The sequence below is a fragment of the Pinus tabuliformis genome, chromosome J (assembly GCF_031772625.1).
Source record: "Pinus tabuliformis cultivar Carrire ecotype Pingquan chromosome J, CPIR1, whole genome shotgun sequence".
Classification (NCBI taxonomy): Eukaryota; Viridiplantae; Streptophyta; class Pinopsida; order Pinales; family Pinaceae; genus Pinus; species Pinus tabuliformis.
In genome coordinates, this window is record NC_142295.1 from 557,201,317 (window position 1) to 557,222,571 (window position 21,255).

A 21,255-nucleotide genomic window follows, 5' to 3' on the forward strand; every position below is an offset into this window, starting at 1 on the left:
ACCTATAGTTATATACATAATGTGAAAAGAAACAGGCTCAACGAAAACCGAGCAGAAAGCTTGGTTTATGTGCACTACAATTTGAGGTTGTTGAGCCATTACTGTGATCGGGCTAATGAAGATCCCACATATAAAATTTGGGACAATCACCCTGAGGACGACAATTTGGAGGATGGCATTGTACATATGGAAGAACTAGAAGATGAGCTTGTACGGGATGAAGCTGAAGCAGCTGCAGCAGCCATGCCACCTCCACCTCCACCATCCAGTAGCAGTTCTCGGGGCCCGAGTCTTGTTCCATTGCTGTCGCCACCTCCATCGACACCCTCGCGTGGAGGCTCTAGTTCTGGTCGTCGGTCTGGGCGGGAGACTCCTAGAAGACCGCCACGACCTACTTATACTCCTGGAGACTCTCGTGGCAAGGGCCACTTGTAGATTTACAGTTTACTTGTCTTTTTTAGTTTCTATTAGACTTGTCACTTTAGTTTTCATAACTGTTCAGTGTTGAGTTTTGAGTCCTTGACTCTTGACTCTTGACTCTTTCATATCATTATGACATTATGATATTTTTTGTAAACATTATATCACTGTGACAATGAAAATTTGAAGTTTGAAGTTGGGCCTTGGCAATTATAACTCATTGGTAATGATTGTGAATTATGAATATGATGCTTTGTGAAAGACTAAAGTTGTTTCATTTCATCTCATTATTCATGTTTCATTTTATAAATTTTTAACATTTCATATCATGTTAACAGTTAGAAGTTAGGACTTAGAAATATCTTCGATATTACTTCTTGTAATGGTTAAACTTGGCTTACAAGTACAACTTGTTACTTTGGTGATCAATGATGATAAATGTTATTGAATTGAATGTTATTTTAAATTATTATTTTACTAAGGTTGATGACGATTATAATTTCTAGATGATTGATGTGATATGGTTCAATGATCAATTTATGTTTTTTTATGTTTTTTATGTCTATTTCATCATTCTACATGTTTTTGTTGACATATATGTATCAAAAATTAAAAAATATAAAAAATATATATATTTTTAAAAAATCGCTCCGGGATTCGCTCCCAAACCGGGAGCTTCTGAAAATGGTCGCTCCCGCTCCCGCTTCCGCTCTCGCTCCCCGCTTCCGCTCCCGCTCCCAAGTAACACTGGGCAATGGACAACTTAATTCCTATAACATGAATTGGTGGCACCAAAGAAAACAAATGACCAGGAAATGCACACAAAGAGTTTGATAAAATGCTTGAATGAGATAATTTATCGTGGATTTACATAATGGGTTGAACGGGTTATCGTAAGCCATAAGACTTTATCGATCATGGTTGAGGATGAAAGGATGGATAGTAACCAAATAAAAATAAAAACAATCACTTATATATATATATATATATATATATAATGGAGTTGATTTATTTTTTGAATGGGCATATGGTCGTTAAGGCATGTGTGTCCTTGGGAAATTATTGGTAAGGTCTAGGGTTAGACCTAGGTGATAAGGGGCATGCCAAATTACTAGATATAAACTTTGAGGGTGGTAGAGCCTAGAGGTGAGGGTGCTGGCTCACTTGGCTGGTTTGGCCAGATTTGTTCAAGGAAAACCCCAAGTCAAGTTTAAAGGGGGGATTGTTAGTTAAACTCAATATGGAAAAAGTCGAAGTTGGGATTAAATCAGCAAGGGTCCAAAAATTGAAAAAGTCATTAAAGTCGGGAGGTTTTTGAAAAAGTCGGCAGAATTAAAAAATAAATATATATATATATATATATATACACATTCATTTTTAAAAAGTTGTTAAAGAAACTACCTCACTCACGATTTTTTGGAAAACTCCCGATTTTATCTCAATTTTTTCGATAAAATCCTGATTTTTTCAAAAAAAAATAAAGAGTCATTAAAGAAACTATCTCACTCACAATTTTTTGGAAAAACTCCTGATTTTATCTCGACTTTTTCGATAAAATCTCGATTTTTTTGTTTTCCAAAAAGTCACCAAAAAATCGGCCAATAAAATTGGCTAGCTCAAAAAAAAGACACTATCGATTTTATCGTGACTTTTTCCACACTGAACTTGACCTGGTGAATGAGTTAAGGTTATAAGGTTAACAGCTGTGGTTTGAGGCACTTGGTATGGGTGGCTTGCGGTATTGAGCCCATCGTATTACATGTGACCTGTTGACCACTAAAGTGGCCCCTGATGATTATATGACGAATCCATGCCCAAGGATGATCCGAATGACACTTGTACCATCAAACATTATCAGTCAACAAAGTTTTTAAACTCTACGTCTATTTCTCATCATCTTTCTTGTACCCAGATTCCACACATTGCGGGGAATTGTAATAAGTGATACTAGTAATGATGAGTTTTGAGTCTGTAACAGGCCTAGGATGTTGGGACTCGATCAGCAAATGAGTACACCTTGGAGTGTTTTTTTATCTGGTTAATTATCCCTTCTTTTTCAAAGGCAGATAATTTTTTGGGTTTTTTCACTCACTTTTTACCCCAAAGCCGGGGTGACAGTTTGAAGGTTGAGCCCCTAACACATCTTAGTGTTTAGAGTTGATATATATTACCATACTAGATCACACAAAAAATTTCGTGGAATTTGGTTAGGTCTAGATAGTCATTTTTTAATTTTTAGATTTTCCGCACTGCAAAAATTGCTAATAAAATTGTATTTGTAATGTAATAAGTGATGCATAAAGAAGTTGTATGGGGTATGAGTAATTAAATTTGCACCTCTCACCCTCAACTTTCTACTATGACACGCTTTGAGAGGTTAAAAATGTGTTTTGAACCCTCAAAACCCATTTTTCTTAAGTTTCGTGAGAAATCTGGCAATTAATTAACCCAAAAATTAAATAAATGGAGAAAATTAAATATCCACACATGTTAAATGTTGTGGAAATGAGGTTGAAAATTATGGAGGAGTTAAAGTGAAGTCCCAAGGTGATGTGGACTCCTAAAATCAAGGAAAGGACATGTGCTCAAATATAATCGAATTTTTGGCATTAAATGAGAAAGCTGCTTACTTGAAAATTCGAATTTGTGAAGTTAATGCACATTTGGGAGGATTTGGAAGGATTTGGGAGAATATTTGGTGGAGATTTTTTTGGGAAGTCGTCCCCACATGGGTTACCACCCATATACACTTGTCATTCCATCATAAAATTCGAATTTGGCACATAAAGGAAGAAAAAAATGATGTCCACTTGCCAAAATTCAATTTTTACACTTGGCATTGGAGATCCATTCAACAACTTCGAATTTCTCTTTGGGATTGTCACCTCATGCCACTTGTTTAATCACTTCTACATTGGGATTGGCTCCCATAGTTCTATATAATAGAGCCTTGAGCTCTAAATTGTATGAATTATTAATAGCTATTGTGTTTGTGGAAGCATTGGTGCCTTGTACACTTTCAAAAATATCAATAAAGACTTTGGGGTTTCATTCATGAGATGTTCCTCCTTTTCGAGTGTGATGAATTGTTGATTATTAGTATAATTTATTATATTCATGCTTTGATCTAATTTGTTTCCATATGCTCTTGTAGATTTGTTAATATAGAGCTATCTTGCATTCACATTTGATTTAGAAGTATGCTCTAAGTATAAAATGCTCTAGTTAGTTTTAAATAAATCTCTAGAGTTTCTTATCATTGTTTGTTGTTAAATCTATATGGAACTAATTCTTGGTTGAAGTTTTGTAGAGGAAACATTTTGTTGGGATCACAGAATCAAGCGTGAGGGGAAGTCTTTGGAGAGACCAACCCACTCTTAATACAATCTTAAAGGAGCTCTCATTTATTCCTTGAGTCTTCATAGTCTTATCTTACAAAGTGGATTTGCAGGGGTTTTGGCACATAGCTTGTACACAAGTCGGGCACTTCTGAACTTAAATCTGTTTTAAAAAATAGTGGACTTCATTTCTTTCATTTTCTACCTAAGAGCTTGAAGATGGCTAAGCAAAGACAAGAGTTTACTCTCACTCTTTAGCTTAGCCTTTTGTAAATTATAATTGTACAAATACATTTTATCTTGTTGATTTTTTCACTAATACTTAACTTATTTTGCAGCCATTGTTTGGATTGTTTGCTAACTCTTGTGCGGCAGATTTTGAAGAGCAACTTCCCGCAACATCTAACAAGTGTTTGCAAGACCTTTGGCAAATGTTGGGGGTTCGATTTCCAAGGATGCCATGAGCCCTTTTGAGGCTTATTTTGGCCAAAGTCGAGTTCACTAGAGGGCTGCCCATTTTCCTCTCTAAGCCGTGGGCATTTGGAGGAAACTTTCACCTTGTTTCCCTTGCATAAGTTTTGTGAAATCTTGTCATTACTTTCTCAAGAAAGGAGGTCTAGTGTCCAAGTTTCAAGCAATTATTGTGAAGACTCTCCTTGAAGTTTAGTTGAGGACTTTGAAGGGCCCTCTTCTCATTGTAATATTAATAAAAGATCTAATTTGCTTGTGGGAGCTTGGGATTTCTCCCATGGTATCCTATCTCCCCATTTAGAGGGAGGCTTCTCTTGGGTGGATTGACATTTGCATGGTTTAAACTTTCACACTTCATTCACTTACATGCATGCTTTAATTGGGAATTAACACAACCTCACTATCACATTTCATTTTTAAGTTAAAGTTTGTTACAATTTCATTTGAGCTTTGCATTTTCTATCTCATTGTTGCTTGGAGCTACAAGCTTACACTTTACTTTGGGCAATTCATCATTTACATGCAAGCATTTTATATTCTTAACAAACCTTGATTCATTACCATTTACCTTGGTAAATTGTTTCATGAGCACTTGAATACATGTTTCATTTTGATGTTACATTGTTATCTTGAATATTGGAGCAATTTATTGTCATTGTCTATTTGAAACAAATTTTACTTTCAAGCAAATTACCTGTATCATTTTAATTCATTGATGAGACACATGCAACACTTGTAAGCTATTTTTATTCCTCCAATTGAGGTTATAATTGCAACTTATGTTGAACGCTATTTCATTTTCAAGCATTTCAAATCAATCTTTCTTTTGGAGAGAACATTTGCATTTCATCTAGGCATTTTAGTATAGGAAAGCTCCAAGTCTCATTAAAATTTTACCTCCAACATAAGTTGGTTGAAGTAGACATCTTAGAAACCCTCTACTCCTCTATTGACTCCTCATTGTGAGATCCATATCTTTAGGCGAAGGTGAGGTCTGAGGATTGAAGAGTTAAATTGTAATCTTGTTGTAGAGATAATTAATAAAATTAACCAAGAGCACTTTCCATTACATTTACTTTACTTATCTCTTGATAGTTTGAGTTTTCATATGCAAAGTCTATTCCAAAAGCAAGTATTGTAATCCTTTCGAACAAGTGTTTTCTTTTCATGCTTCAAGTCTAATTGCATATTGATGTCTTGGTTTAGCACTTCCTTTCTTTTACATTTCCAAGTTAATTACTAATTTTTGGGTTTTGGCAAGATATGTTTCACATGTTTTGATTTATAAAGTTGATTACCTCAAAAGCATTTTGTATCTTACATATCTTGTGCTAACAATTTTTGTTTATATTTCAGGGTTACTTTTCTTTATGTTTTGAGAGCATTGCATTTTCTTTGAGCAAATATATCTCAAAATTGTTGAGCAAAATCCTTATAAGACACTGGTTGTATGGTTTTTGTCATTGGCATTGTTATTTCGAGTTGCTCACATCATATTTCCTCATAAATCCTTAAAAGTAATATGTTTTCACTATAACACTCTCCTAGAAACTCGCATATTTTAACTTAACTTTTCATTAGAGACCACCCCCCTTAGCTAACCTAGGAGATAGCTTAGACGGAGAGAGTCGGGATTAATGTGACAACCCCTTATCTGAGTTCCCTACCACCAACCACACCTTGTGGGGTTGAAGGCTTTTCTCACTAACTTGTAGGTAGGTGTAGGCGGTTTGGTCAACATGAACAAGCCTTTAAAAGGCTCGGGGATTCTCCATTGTAATGGGTCAGAGTTGAGTGGTGACTCACTTGGTCGGGGCCAAGATGTTGGTTGGCTTGGCTGTGTTTAAATCAAGGATAATAATAGATCTATTGTTTGTTGGTTTTTCCTCAATTAGGGTTTTCCAAGGTAAATCATGGTTTATGTGTTGTTACTATATGTGTGATTGTTATCATTATTCCTCTTATATTGTTCTGAATAGCAACAATTGATGCATAGTGAAATCAAAGAATTTTGAGTGTTATATGCCATGGAAAATTGAATTTGTTTGGTTCTACTTCATTAGTCCTGCATCAAAATTACAAAGAACCCACAAAAAAGACAAAAATTCAACTATTCATGAAACTTAGCAAATAGAGGAGGAAATTTTCAGCGATGATGCATAGTAGTGCATCATCAACCTGCAAAATCTCTAGAGAGGATTTGATGTGTTGCTAATCATTCAAAATACTAAAGAAGAAACCCTGCATGGAGATTTATGACAATCTCAAAGAAAAGAGATATGGAAGTTCAAGAAGAATTTTAGATGGGAAAAAATTACAAAGAAACCAAAATTTTGGACCACGAAAACCCCAAGCATCTCAAGCTTTGACCTATTAATGTGTGCCCGCAGCTAAAATGTGGAAAACAATGAACACGAGAAAACAAAAACAAGAATCACACACAGGATATTTGCCACCAATACAATATGTACACTATTACTGTATATATAAGAAAGCAGGGGTACATATTTAGTATGTTGAAAAGAAAGCAAAAATAATTTGTTCGAGATTAGCACTAAGTGATAGCTTGTACACTTGACTTCTATGTTTAACTAGATTAAATAAATAAGGCAAATATGATGAGGGTAAAGCTAAAGGGAAAATGCTAAAAGTTATTTGTGGAGATATTCACACTCTTTATTTTGACTAAGTTGTTTCAACCAAAGTGGAAAAAGTCGACCTCAAGAATAAATTGACAAGGGTCCGAAAATTGAAAAAGTCATTAAAGTCATTAAAAAGCACAAAAATATTCACTTTTTTTTAATTAACATCTAAAGTATCCACAACATCAGATAAATGCATTGTCACATAAATATGAAAAGAAAGCTAATATATAAGATGTAAGAAGTCTAGTGCTTCATCACATATCAATAGTGAATCAAGTCCTGAATCTTGAGTCTTGGCTCAGTCTCAAGAGTCAAAATATCAACAAAAAAATAATAAATGTATGTCATGATCCATCATCATGAGTCATCTACATGTCATAAACTAATCAATGACTGAGTTCCTCTACGCCTTTTATAGGAATAGGGAATGGCTTTGACTTTTCCTCTAAAGGAAGAAGGCGTTGCCCCTGGGGTTACAAATGGACTTCGTTGTCCTCTAGAAGCAAAAATAGGAGGTCGCCTCTATCCTCTGCTACTGCCCATCCTAGATGGTGTCACCTCCTCCTCCACCTGCTCTGCCTCTTGTTCCTGCTCCTCCTCCTCCTCCTCCTCCTCCTCCCCTGCAATTGTTACCTCCTCTAGCTCCAGTGCCTCCAAATCCACCTCTAACCAATTAGGGACCGAGTCTGACAAGCCTCTCAGTCTCAACCCTCCATGCAGAAGTGGTTTCAATATGGTCCAATGGGATGACTTCCATGTCAGGGATTTTCTGAAGTTGTCGCAAGCACAATCGGGCAAATCTCCTCCTCTTGGGCAGTGACAAACACCTCCTCTCTCAACAGGCACGAATCAAAAAGGTTAGACTGCAAAATGAATGGAAAAATCAGCCTTTTCCTAACTTATATGCGGCATGGCATCTCACTCACGAATTTTTGGATAAACTCCCGATTTTATCCCAAGTTTTTCATTTTTGAAAAAATCGTGAAAAACTCTGCCAATAAAATCGTTGAGTTGAAAAAATCGCGAGTTCCTGATGTTATCGTGATTTTATCGGGACTTTTTCCACAGAGGTCTCAACATTAGGGGTTGACCATATCCAAGATAATTTGAAAGACTCGGAAATTCACAATTGCCTCCTTAATAGTCCTTATCAATCAGGAAATAATTCCATCTAAACTCTAAGAGTTTGTTCTAATTTTAATATTAAAAGCCATCATGCTGCAATTTTGAACCAAAAAATGATTATTGCCATAATCATTATGACACAAATTAATCAAAGTCCCTGATTAAATAGATTATACACCTATAGCTGATCAAATAATGCAAAAACTAAATTAAAACTAGTAATAAAGATATTGAACGGACATACTTCTTAACAGTTTGTAATGCCTACATAAATAACACTAGCAAAGGCAAGGAAGGAAAAAATTGCTGTACCTTAGTTTTGACCGGTGCTTTTGATTTTTTCACTTCACCTGCATCATAATCCATTGGTTTCCAACTCTCGCCGCTTGGGGGAAGAAGGCTAGAGTCCCAAGAAACAAAGTAAATATCTCCATCGAGATCACTTCCAGAAGCTTCATTGGGATGTGGCCTGTGCCCCTTTTGTGGGAAGACAAGACAATCAACTAAATGATGCAAACTAGGAGTATCCACAGCTTCTAGAATCCGAATATCTCCAGGATGCAGGCAAGGGTTCTTGGCCACCACCACTTTGCCTTTTACAACTGTTGAAATTGTTTTCCTCTCTCCAAAGCTTGAGCCATGCCTGAGAAAACAGCCCTCCAAGGGCGGGCTTGAAACCTTGATGAAACATTGCCCATATTCCAACTCCCCCATTTCATCCAAACAGCCCATTAACCATCTACCTTGGGGAACGAAAATCCTACATTTTGTCAAAAGCTCTTCTAACTGGACAGCTCTTATAGAAGAAAGCATGTCTCTTAAGTGAGGCTCGCTTTGGGGTTTAAAACCAGCGCTTAGCATCATAGCAGCAGTGTTTTGCAAATCTCCTGTGCATGACGTTGTCAATACCTCAAATGCCACTTCAACATTTTCAAGCATTTGGTTGAGTTTATTAACCATGGAATTTTGTAAATGATGAAAAGCATCATCAGGGACCGACAAGGATGACAAGAGAGTAATTATTTCCTTGTTCAAAAAGCAGGGCTGAAAATGTGTCCAAGTAATTATTTCAAGTGTTGTGTGTTCAGACTCAAACTTCTTCATACTGGGTCTCAATGAGAGCTTAAATTTACTTCCTGGTTCTGCTACCCAAGTTGCAACCACACCCTTGTATCCACCATACCTGATTTGAAACGCTGAGGGAGGGTTGAAATTCAACTGCAGTGCTTGAACAACTTCCATGGCAAGATCTGGTGTAATTTTTCCTATACCATCAGAAAATTTGTAACCATTCCTTTTAATATCTGGAAGGTGCTCAATGTCTTTTGGTGGAACCTCCACTGTACAATAGGTGGAAGAAAAGCATTGGCCCATCCTTGCAGCATGCTTGGCAACATTGTCTTGGGGGAAGTTCCCCATCCAGTGCTTGATATGTTGTACTGTAATATCTTTCCCTTCAGCAAAGAACCATGCAGAACGGTCTCTCAATTGATTTGCAGAGAATGCTAGAAACAAGTAGCCTCGTCCACATAGCTTAAAACCCTTATGGAGTATTTTCTTTACTCGCTCAAAAATAGCTGTCCTATATGCAGTAGAACCAGAGGAAACTTCTTTAACAATGGGTGCTATACGCACATTTAGTACCATGGAGGACATTGCTTGCATGCTATCATCCATGAAAGTTACTCGCAGAAATCGGTCTGCAAACCTCTTAAAGTGCCTTAATACTCTGTTTGACAATTCCACTTCTGGAGCAAGACAGTATGCTTTTGTAGGTGTGATGACCATTCTCCTCACTTCAATTGTTTCCTCGACTATCTTTGGGCTCTTCAGTAGCTTTGGATTCTCTGAAATCCAGTTAAGAACAGTGTTAAATCTTCCAAGGGCATCAAAAACTGGGTATGTGTAGGCAAGCATATGCCTCAGTGCCAGGGTACTCAACTTGGTTGGTGTCACACCAGGATCCAACAAATTATAAAACTCAGGTGTTATTCTGTGATAGTTGACAATGCCCTTGTGCACAAGAGCATTCAGAAGGAACGTACTCTCAAAAGGAATATTTGGGCAGTGTGGCAGGATGAAAAACAATTCTCTGCTGGATATACATGGCTCCTTGTCAACTGTCAAAGAAGGAGGTGGTTTTTCATCTAGCAATCCTTCCTTTTTGAAATAATCAATGGCCTTTTTCATTGTCTCGCCCATGCGAGGAGACAGATCAATTTTGTAGGCCAGGCATCTACCCAATGCATTGTTAGGAGTGAAGTCCAAGGTTCGAATCCAGGGATCCTCATCATCCAACAAAGGAAAAGGGACACTCTCATAGATATCATCGTCTGCGGTTCTGTAATATATCCAAGGAGGCACCCAAAGCTGTAACAGCATAACTTTAGTACCCTGGCCATTGATAATCCTTACGTTCCGAATGTCACTGATAAGAAATTCAATCTTAAAATCACATTTGATCAGTGTGTCTTTATGACGAGTACTAAAAGTAAACAACTGATCCCGAGTAAGGAAAATCCTACATTTTCTATCAAATGGGTCCACATGAAAATCGACACCAGAAGTAGGTGCTCTCCAGGCCACCGCGAACTCATTCAGATTCAGCAATGAACCAATCTCAAGCAAGTGAACAGGGGAAAATCTAAAGAGAGGAGTTGTTCTTCTTCTGCGCAATCTAGAGGAGGTTTCGGTACCAACCTTGACCTTGAGAGCATGGCCGTCGAATATGAGCTTCCCACTATCACTGAGCCTCACTGCCTCCTTCACAGCACTGGGAATTGAGAACTGAACAAAGGCGTGGGGAGGAACCTTGGAAATGTTGATTTTCTTGCCATTGCAGGACTTTGTGAACTCTGGGTATGCAAATTGAGGAGTCGTTGATGTCTTCACTCTGCATCTGTATACCGATCCCACTTTCACAATCTCTTCTATGTAGTCTGTCAATTCTTTGGCACTCACACGCTCCCCAAAACCACCCAGGCTTATCTGAGTTGAGTCCATATCCTCCCCTTTCCAGTTTCATTTCATCAATGCAAGGCACTTAATTCCAATTTCATCCATCATGGAGTCCCGAGACCATAATCCGAATCTGAACCTACACCTAACTTAGAATTGAAGTAAAAGAGCGAATATCCCTCCCTGCCCTCCAACGTCCAGGAACCCGGTAGGTTATGCTATGTTGGCAAACGGGGTGTAGCTAGTGATGTAATGTGATTAGATTCGATTGTAGTGGGAGGAGGAAGTTTCCAGGCAGCAGTGGAGCTGGGAAGCTGGATAAGTACTCTGTACTCAAATGAGTTCATAGGTAATACTGTTTGTATAGCCTGGAGGCTTTACTTAAACCACATCCGGCCGCCGATTCAATTTATGTGAGTCCACGCCCTTGCCAAATCTTTTGTGGAATCCGGTGATCGTAGTTTCCTTTTTCATAAATTGAAACTGGAATCTTTTCTTGGCTGACTTGAATTGTTTACAGACCGATTCAATTCTTGTGAGTTTACGGCCATGCCCAATCTTTTCTGGAATCCGGTGACCGTAATTTTTTTTTTTAATTGAAATTGGAATCCTTTTTTGTGGTTCACTACAAATGTTTACGAACCCCAATTTGAAAATGGGAGACGTTGTTTCCATTACAGCTTCCGGATTCTGACACGAAACTGCCCAAAGAACAGTGCAAAAGGGAGACGGTGAGAGGACCTCTGATCGGTGACTGTTTCAGCGTCCTCCTGCGTATAGGATTGTGCCACGCGTCACGTATTTTTCAAAATTTTGGTACAAGCATACTTGGAATTTGCATTCCTCTTCGCCATAGTACAAAACTTTTTCTTTTTCTTTTTTTCCCGGAAGTTCTGGCTTTTATGTTCTCTGGTTTAAAATGAAATCATATTTTAATGTTTATTAAATTAAAAATAGTCTACGAAATTATTAGTTTCTTGTATTTCCTTTTTCGTAATTTAATCATTTTTCCATTCAAATGGATGATGAGCTGGCCCAACTTTTTAACAATTCCTTGGCTAAAAAGACAATGCCAAGAAACTCATGCTAACATGTTCTCATAACTTTCTCTGATGTCTTTGAATGCATCACATTCCAAAATGAAATGTTTTTCTGATTCCATAGCTCAGACGTGCAAAATGTACACACCCTTTCTTCCCAAGCTTCTTTAGGGATTTTCCACCGTCCTATTTCACACCAAAGTTGATGCGAGTTGGTCCTTAATTGAGCAATAAGAACCTTTGCCCTCCACGAAATGGTAGCTCCAATAAACTCTCTTTTTGTTGTAAATCACAGGTAGGGTTGAATTCCTCAATGTAGTACTTCTTCTTTCTACCCAACTCTTTTTCCCATATCTTTTTACGAAACTTCTCCATAACAAGATCCTTTAGCTCCTTGCTATTTGTGGGCCAGGCATTGAGGTAGATATTCCATTTATGTATCCATGTGTAGTTTTGTTTCATCCATGTTTTCTTTCTTTCACTCATGTCTTCATTGAAAATAACATTAGGTCATCTACCTACTCTCATTTGCTCAATTATTTTTAGATATCTTATGAGCAGCACCATAGCAATTGTTTCAATGGGAGTTGTTCCTATTTCACTCAACATTATCTCATAAGGTACTGAACTTTTTATTTTGAACTTGCTCATGATCAAATGTTTTTGGATTTTCTCAATTTATTTCCATTTTGAGACGGGGGTGCTGCTAGCCCACAATTCACACCCATATAGCATCATTGGACAAACTAGGAGTCCAAAAAGTACTTTCATTGTTTTCTAATCCCATAACTCTACCTCTCTATATCAGTTTTGAAGAGCATATAATGCTTTCCACCCTCCTAAAATTCTCTTCTTTCTGCAAACCTCCCAATTGAGTTTGTTGTTGAAATCAAACCCAAGGTACTTATACTCATTTACTTCTTCAAGAATGTTGTCTTCAAAGAAGAAAGTATGTTGGCTCTGCTTCCTTTTATTAAAGAAAATCATTATTTTGGTCTTGCTAGTATTGACTCGCATCCCCACTACTCTACAAAAATGCTCAAAGGCATATAAGTGCATTTGTAATCCATGGTCAGATTTAGAAATCAATACAATATCATCATCATATAAAAGAAGCTTTATCACAAACTGCCCAAACCAAACACCATCTCCACCTTGCAGATTTAGTCACTCTTCCAATTTATCAATATATAAACCAAAAAGAGTAGGGGATAAAGGGAAACCTTGCTTGACTCCAATGTCACTTCTAAAGCTTTCTGAAATATCTGTTGAGGTTCTAATTTTGACTTTCACTTGTTCATAAAGTCTATGGACAACGACTCTATAATGCACAGGAATTTCAAGTTCTTCCATTCTACGCCACAACTTATCTCTAAGGTTTGTGTCAAATGCTTTTTTGAAGTCAACAAGTCAGCAAAATACTTATTCTTTGTCCTCCCAAACCTTTTCAACAATGTGTCTCAATGTGATACCATGATCCATTGTAGAATGCTTTGGCCTAAAACCCGATTGTCCTCTTGCCCTCTTTTCTTTTACTTCTACCCACTTACTAATTCTGTTTTCTACCATGCCGCCGAAAAGCTTTGCAAACAAAGGATTGATCATAATTGTTCTATAGTTGGATGGACTATTAATGTATCCACTTTTAAAAAGGGGTATTGCTAGGTTAGTTGTCCAGTCTCTTGGGAATCCTCGTTGAATGATGTTGTTGAATATTTCCATGATGTGCGGTGCAAGAGCGTTCATTCCCCATTTTAGATACTATGCTTAAAGTTCAACCAAGTCCTTTTCTTTCCTGTTTTCAGTTTCTTAATTCCATTATCCACCTCCTGTAACGTGAAGAGATTTGAAGTTGTGTCGATCCTGGGGGGCTCCACCTCAAATTCTTTCTCAAAGAGTTGCCTTGCATATTCAAACCATTGATTGGTTGTAATATTATTTTCAATTTGCTTCTTCCTTGGTTGCAGTTCCTACCAAAAAATCTTTGCTTTATTCTCGCTTAAATATATTAACTCTTCTCTCCTAGTTTGCATGAACTCATCTTTTTTCCTTTTTAGTATCTACTTATATAACTTTACATTCATCTTCTCCTTTCCTGCCTTTTTCAAGGTTCTCCTTGCCATTTTGCATTCCTCATCAAACCAAGCATTTACAGGAAAACAATTTGATTCTGATTTCCTATTTTTTGCTCTTTTGCACTTCTCAAGTGCACTTTGAATTATATTTGTTAACTCATGATTGTTGAAGCTTTTGAAACCAGTTTTCTCCTTCTGAATTAATCTCTCTAACATTGTCTTGAAGATAGTACAATTTTCTTGTGTTAGAAGAATTTTGCCCCTTGATAGTGATTGTCGAGAGCATTGGGTTTTCCTCCTATGCTGCCTTTCTTCTAACCATGATAACCTTATATAAATTGGGTTATGGTCTGATTTTAAGTCCCAAATATGCTCTCCAGTATTAACTTCATCTATCTTTTCTACCAAGCTTTGTGAACACATCACATAGTCAACGACACTTGCCCCATTGTATGTGTTGCAAGTGAAGTTCCCAAACCTTTTCCATCTTTCTAGACCATTGCAAATAATTAAGTTGAAAGCCCCACACAGTGTAAGCAACTCCTCTCCAAAATGATTGCTAACTTTGTCATCTTCTGAACACCTCACCCATTGGGGATTCTCCTCTTCAGTGAGTCAAATAGGATTGTTATCCTCTTTGCAACAAAGAATGCTAGCTTGATTATTTTTTGTTCTAGCATTGAAATCTCCCACTAAAAGAACTTCTCCTTGCTGAGAGTACACGGCAATATCTTGTTTTAAAGCTGCATGCGGATCCTTGCTGTCAAGCCCCTTATTTTTGTAAGTTTTTTAGACTTGAGGGGAAAAATAGTAGGCTGCAATTCTTATGTGAGTCTCATTCTATAATATTTTCAACCATAAATATTGTTTATTTGCATCTTCTTTAATTAACTGAATGTGATGACCTTCTTTTTCTTTCACTAAAACTAGTATTCCCCCATACCCTTTTCCATTTTCTACTACCTTGTTCCAAAGTGCCAACTTCAAATAACCGTCAAACACAGGAGTTTTGCAACCATCATGCTCATGAATTTCCGTGAGACAAATTGTGTCTCTACCTTCTGCAATAGGCCCTAACCCAAGTCCCCTCCTCCAAAGGTAACCTCTACAATTCCAACAAACTAAACTTAGGTAGACCTGGGTATGATTTGACTGCTACGCAGTTTGACACATAAGACTCAAATTTTAGCCTTCACCCCTTTTCATCCATGTTTCTCTTGTTGTTTTCATCTCTATTATCGAATTTTTTGTTTTTTCTTTACTGCCAGCTTGCTCCCCTGTTTTGCCGAGAGCCCCAAACACTGCAATAACGGCTTTACCATTGTACAACCATGCCCTTTTCCCTTCATTTCTTGATGTTCTAATTTTCTCCACTTCATCCCTTCTCTCCTCTTGTTGTTTTTTGGTTAAATCTTCATCGAAGAAGAAGTGTGAGCCTTTCAAGAGTTTCTTTTTGCCCAAAAGTTGGTGTTTGTCTTATACGCTTGCCATGGTGACTTTTATGGGTCGAGGCCTCTCTTCACATGTCCTCCCAACTCTCTTTGCTTGGAAAATTTTCCCTTTCCAATGTAGTTTCTCTTATTGAATTGAGGCTTCTGTGATCCATAACAGTTGTAAGCAGAACTTCGGCGAAAATCACATGAGGAAAGACCTTTGTTGACGCGTTTCGAACCAACTAGTGTGGTTCATCATCGGGACAAGTTGAAGAAACAGATCCAGCTATGCAATTTAAATAGTATGAGCAGAGACCCCCAACGGCTATCTTGTCCAACGACTAATTTTGACTATGGGACTAGAGTTAAAAAGTCAAATTAATAATATAGTTATATTCGATGACCATTCTTTTAAAATATATAAGATTTTTATATAAATAAAATAATTTAATAGGTGTTAATGTTACTAGTTAGTTAAAAGGTTTAATAAAAATATAAGTTATAAGAAATATTATAATACAATATACATAGGGTATAGGATAATAGTTAGTTAGAATGAGAAACGAGAAAAATAAATAAAAGAAGGAAAAAAAATAATAAAAAATAAATGAACCAAGCTAGTAAGGGTAAAAGTTAGTTGAAAAGACAAAATTAATAATAAATCAAAATAAAAGAGGAAAAACAAATAAATAAAAATAAAAATATATAAAACTAAAATAAAGCTAATAAAAGTACAAGTTAGTTTAAAAATTAAAAAATAAATAAATAAATACATAAATAAAACTAAAACTTAGGAAAAAACTAAGAAGGAGGTTAGTAAAGGTTAGTTTAAAAATATAAATAATAAAAATACATAAAAATAAATAAATAAAAATAATAATAATAATAAAAGAATAAAAATAAAAATACAAATAAAATATATAAAAGAGAACAGAGCTAAGGTAAAAGATAGTTGAAAAAGGAATAAAAATAATAAATAGATCATTACACTGAAAACGAAAAAAAAAATAATAAATTAATTAATTAATTAAAATAATAATAATAATAATAATAATAAATATATATATATAAGGTATATAAATAAATAAAAATAAAACAAAGAGAACGACAAAAAATAAAAAGGGGAGGGACAGGAAAAAGACCAATAGAAACCACAGAGCAAAACGGATCAACCCTAGGAGGAAGGAAGGCTCCAGGGGGAACACAGAAAGCTAGCACAAAGATAAAAAGGGGGGGGAAGGAGAAAGACTAAGACGACAGGGCAGGGATCCAACAGCTACTGATTTTCCAGCTGTCATCTCTATTGAGATTGTTAGGCCTTCTTTCAATCTCAATAGCTTCCTTGAATTTACGATGATGGAATTGAGCAACCTTAGCATCAACCTTGGCCTCCTCAATACAAACCTGATGCTTGGTCTTTTCCACATGCTCTGCTAACGCTGAAGACTTGGTTCTCCCATGTCTTAGGTCAGCTGCATGTTCGCTTATCCTCTGATGGATGGAGCGTCCTGTTTCCCCGATATAGGGGGTTCCACAAGAACAAGGGATCAAGTAGACACCCTTCATGTCCATAGGGTCAACAGGATCTTTCACCGATCAGAGGGATTTACGAATGGTGTTGAGGGGCCTAAAGGTAGAGGGGATATCATACCTCTTAAGGATCCGAGCAATTTTGTCTGTGGTTCCTTGAACATAGGGAAGATGGACCCCTAGTCGGCGCTCCTTCAGTTCTTTATTAATTATCGCATTTTTAGAGGCTTTAAGGAAAGCCTTCTGACCTAGGCGCCTACTGTAGCCATTCTCCACAAAGACATTAAGGAGATGGGATCTCTCCTTATCAAAGCTCTTATTATCAGAAATCCTCAGGGCACGAGTAGCAAGGGTGTTAAGAAAGTCTCTTGTCAAATTGAGAGTACTTTCATTCTTCCCATAATCTCTTATTCCTCTGATAATAAAGTTTGTTTCCCTGTCCTTTCTTTCTTTGTGTTTTATTTCCTATGCTCTACAAGCACTTGCATCTTCTTCTTCCTCTGTCCTTATATAACCATTAGCGTCTTCAACTTTAGCTTTGATTTCTTTTGGACTATCTTTCCTAATGTTCCTTTTTTTCCCTTCTCTTTGGAAATGTATGTTTGCTGAGATACTTGTGTATCTACCTAAGTTTGTTTAGAAATTATCACATCCTTGTTTGTTGTTATTAATTCTTTCATGTTTTGTCACGCTGTCTTCATGCTTTGCCATTCTTGTTTTCCTATCTCTAGAGTCTCTTGTAACATCATTACCTGTTCTTTTAAAATTCTATTACCTTCCATTAGACATCGGTTTGCAACTATGATCTCTAAAATTTTGCGGTCCCTTTCCTGTACTTTAAGAGTGAGGTTGTGATAATTATGTTTATCGTTAAGGAACATTATTTTTAATAATGAGTTTGTGATAATAAATTAACCCTTTATCAATAAAAAAAATTGATTGAAAAAATATCTTTCAATAAAATAGTTATGTTAAAAGTTTTCACATATTTACAATTTGATTTGATTTGTTGGAGCCTTTCAATTTGATGTTAACGCAACAATGTTATATCTTGTATATTTTCAAATGTATATTACAGAGTCAAAGTTCAATAGGCAGTTCTAGGGAAGTAAAATATCAGTGACAATACTATCTTGCCTACATTAGCAATGCAATTTGCAGAACTAACAATACACTTGTAGGTTCTAAAGTTCATCTAAAATTTATTGGAATTTATTATTGTAAACATCCAAAAATCAACATCCTACGAAGATTAATACTTCTTTTATGTTGAATCAACCAAATTAATTCTTTCTCTCAGGGAAACCAATAAGAAATCAGATTGTATTACAAATGGAAATCCAATTATTATTTTTGTCGAAAGAGAAGAATAGATAGGGCCAGCTTGTCTTCTATAAAGAAACGTAAGCGTAATCACCTATTTTACCACATCTTTCATCTCCTCAACCTTACACTCATTTTTCACAAGAAACATTGCCCCCACATATAATAACTAGATTTCCCTACGAAAGAAACAAAGATTTTTCTATTTTTATTAAAATTGGCATTCACAACGGAAGAACTATAATTGTATTCTTCAAGGTGGGAAATGTTGGGCGTTCTTTTAACCCATTCTAGGACTATATATCGAATGCCAAAGTCTGCAGGAGGGGATTTCATTGAATCTCGTGTTGTACCCATTGACAAAAATGTGAGGTAGGCTTGTCACTAAAAAGACACTCTTAAATTCATTGCTTGCAATGAAAAGATAGTTTGCTTCCTTTAAAATTGTTATAGACAAATAGGGGAGAATGAATTGGCTACCTACAAAATTTTTACTATAATCATTCTAGATGAATAGAGAGAGTGCTTTAATTGTTATTATAATCATTCTAGATAAATATATAAATAATGCTTATAATAATCTGTTCATACCTTTATAAGTATTGTAAATTCATAATTTACAATTTTAATAAACAATGATTTAGATGACAAATTCGTACCTTTCTATCATATATAAATTGCTTGCCTTTTATTCTTTTTGGTAGATCGTCCTAGTTGCATATAGAATTGGTATTCCATTTCTGAAATCCAATCATGTTTTTAAAAACCAACAATGTGGCAGTAGTACCCACACCGGCAACATCCTTAGTAGTAAACACAAAATCCAGCGATGGATCCACTTCTCCTCTGCCTTCTGCAATAAAGTCACCAAAATTATGATTGCAACAAAGTTTCTAAACAAAGAAGATTGGCATGATTGACACTTTCAATCCATTTCCCGAGTTACATGGATTAGTACCATCACAAAATAGACATATATAATTTCATAAACAAAAGTTTGATTGGTTGATGCAATTATTTTGTGAGAGGTTATCTTCTGAATCTCTTCAATTTTCTCCCTTGGTGCTTCCATATACTGAAAGGTAGTGAAATCTAATTTGACTAATGAGAAAATAATACAAAAGTTCAAAGTAGTCCCTCGACAACGTACTGGTGGAGATTTGAGAGAAAGAAACAGACATGAGGTAGAAATTACTAATATGGTTGAAATGTTGATGCTCTTTCAGTTGTGGGTGTTAATGTAAGCTAAATATTCTTTGCTTCATCAGGTTAACCATGTGTCTCAGTTTCCATGATATATTCTTTGAGAACGTGAGCTTCCACCCAGTTTGAGAATTTCGTGGCTTGATGCAACAATAATCTGATGTGAATAACCTCTGCCTACGTCGCAACTAAGTGAGCTTGTAATAATGTAACTTGTTGTTGTAAAGAAGAAATAGCCCCCACACCCCCATACACAGGTTCTCTAACTCTCATGTTTGCTTTGTATTAAACCATGTTGCTAACTGTGTGACTGTGTCTCCTCTCCACTTAATGGGAAGGTCCTTCATGTCATGCTGCTAAAACAAACAATCTCTTGTGTCCATGACATGTAATATCAAGGTGGGCAAGTAGAGGAGGAGAATGAAAATGACTTAACTGAAGTATTTTATTCACATTGCTACCTCTAAACAAGTTGTGGACATGAGCACACCTTTGTGGATCATCAGATGGGAAATTGGGGTGAACATATAGTCATTGGCATATCTTCGTCTTAGCAGTTTGCAGACAACACATGGTGACATGTTATTCGACTTTCTTCCTGAGGATGATGTTGTTGTTCCAGCATTGACACCCATATTTATTCCTCTGTCGTTGTGGCCTATAGCTAGCCAAGTAGGATAAAATGGTCGATTACACATGGCTTCATTTCAGTTAACACATCCACTCCACTCCACTCCACTCCCTTGATAGGTCTGTCACACTTGCGAACCTCAACATTACATTTCTTCCTACATGCAAGCAAAATCCTAAACTAGACTTCTCGTGTATTGTTGCAAAGCATAAAATCAATTGAAGAGACAACCCTCCCCAACTCCCCATGGAATTCACTTTAATTTTTGTCAGTTACGTAATTTCTTTGTCCCTTAATCCATAGGTACTTGCTACATCATTATTAGTGAGAACCCTTGTGAGATGGGTGAACATTGTCTACTCCCTTCGCTAACGACTGCGGCCTGTAACTATATGTTTCCAGTTCTCTGGCTTTCTTGGATAGGGTATTACTAACGTTTTCAAACAAAAAATAATCTGTCAAAAATATGACTTACACACTTTCAAACACATCACAAGATACAGGTGTTAGGAGATATTAAACGTTAAATATGGCCAAAGTGACTTATGACGGGCATTTTTCTCATCAAATTCCATCCCTAAGTACGAGAAAACAAAGGCGTTGCAGTAAAGAGTGGAAGTAGGCTCCACCACTCTAGAAGTGAACTGTATGGATTTTCCGACTTGCAATTCTTTAGATAGTAGTCCAGCGAGGCCACAAATTCGGTCAAAAAATAGTGGAAACTTCGACGTGATTTTTGCTAAAATTCGACATAAATTTTGGGAAATCTTGGTTACAACCTGTCAAACTTCTAGATTTTAAATTCCCGTGGAGTTTTTTTATGGTGCTGAATCCATTTCCACATTAACAAAAAAAAAAAAACAAAACAAAAACAAAAAACAAAACAAAACGAAAACAAAACAAAAAAATAAAAAATAAAAAAATAAACAAACAAACAAACAAACAAAACAAAACAAAACAAAAAACAAAAAACAAAAAACAAAAAACAAAAAACAAAAAACAAAAAACAAAAAACAAAAACAAAACAAAAACAAAAACAAAAACAATACAAAACAAAACAAAA

At 36.3% G+C, this 21,255-nt stretch overlaps 1 protein-coding gene across 1 annotated transcript in view; it reads right to left on the reverse strand.

The window, feature by feature from the left end:
* Positions 1–11,650, reverse strand: part of LOC149228223 (RNA-dependent RNA polymerase 6-like) — a 221,563-nt gene extending 209,913 nt beyond the window's left edge. Inside the window, exon 1 of the mRNA XM_089378105.1 lies at positions 8,312–11,650. Within this exon, the coding sequence (XP_089234231.1) occupies positions 8,312–11,002 (2,691 nt within the window). The 5' untranslated portion in view covers positions 11,003–11,650. The remainder of the gene's footprint in view (positions 1–8,311) is intronic.
* Between the last annotated feature and the right edge of the window lie 9,605 nt (positions 11,651–21,255).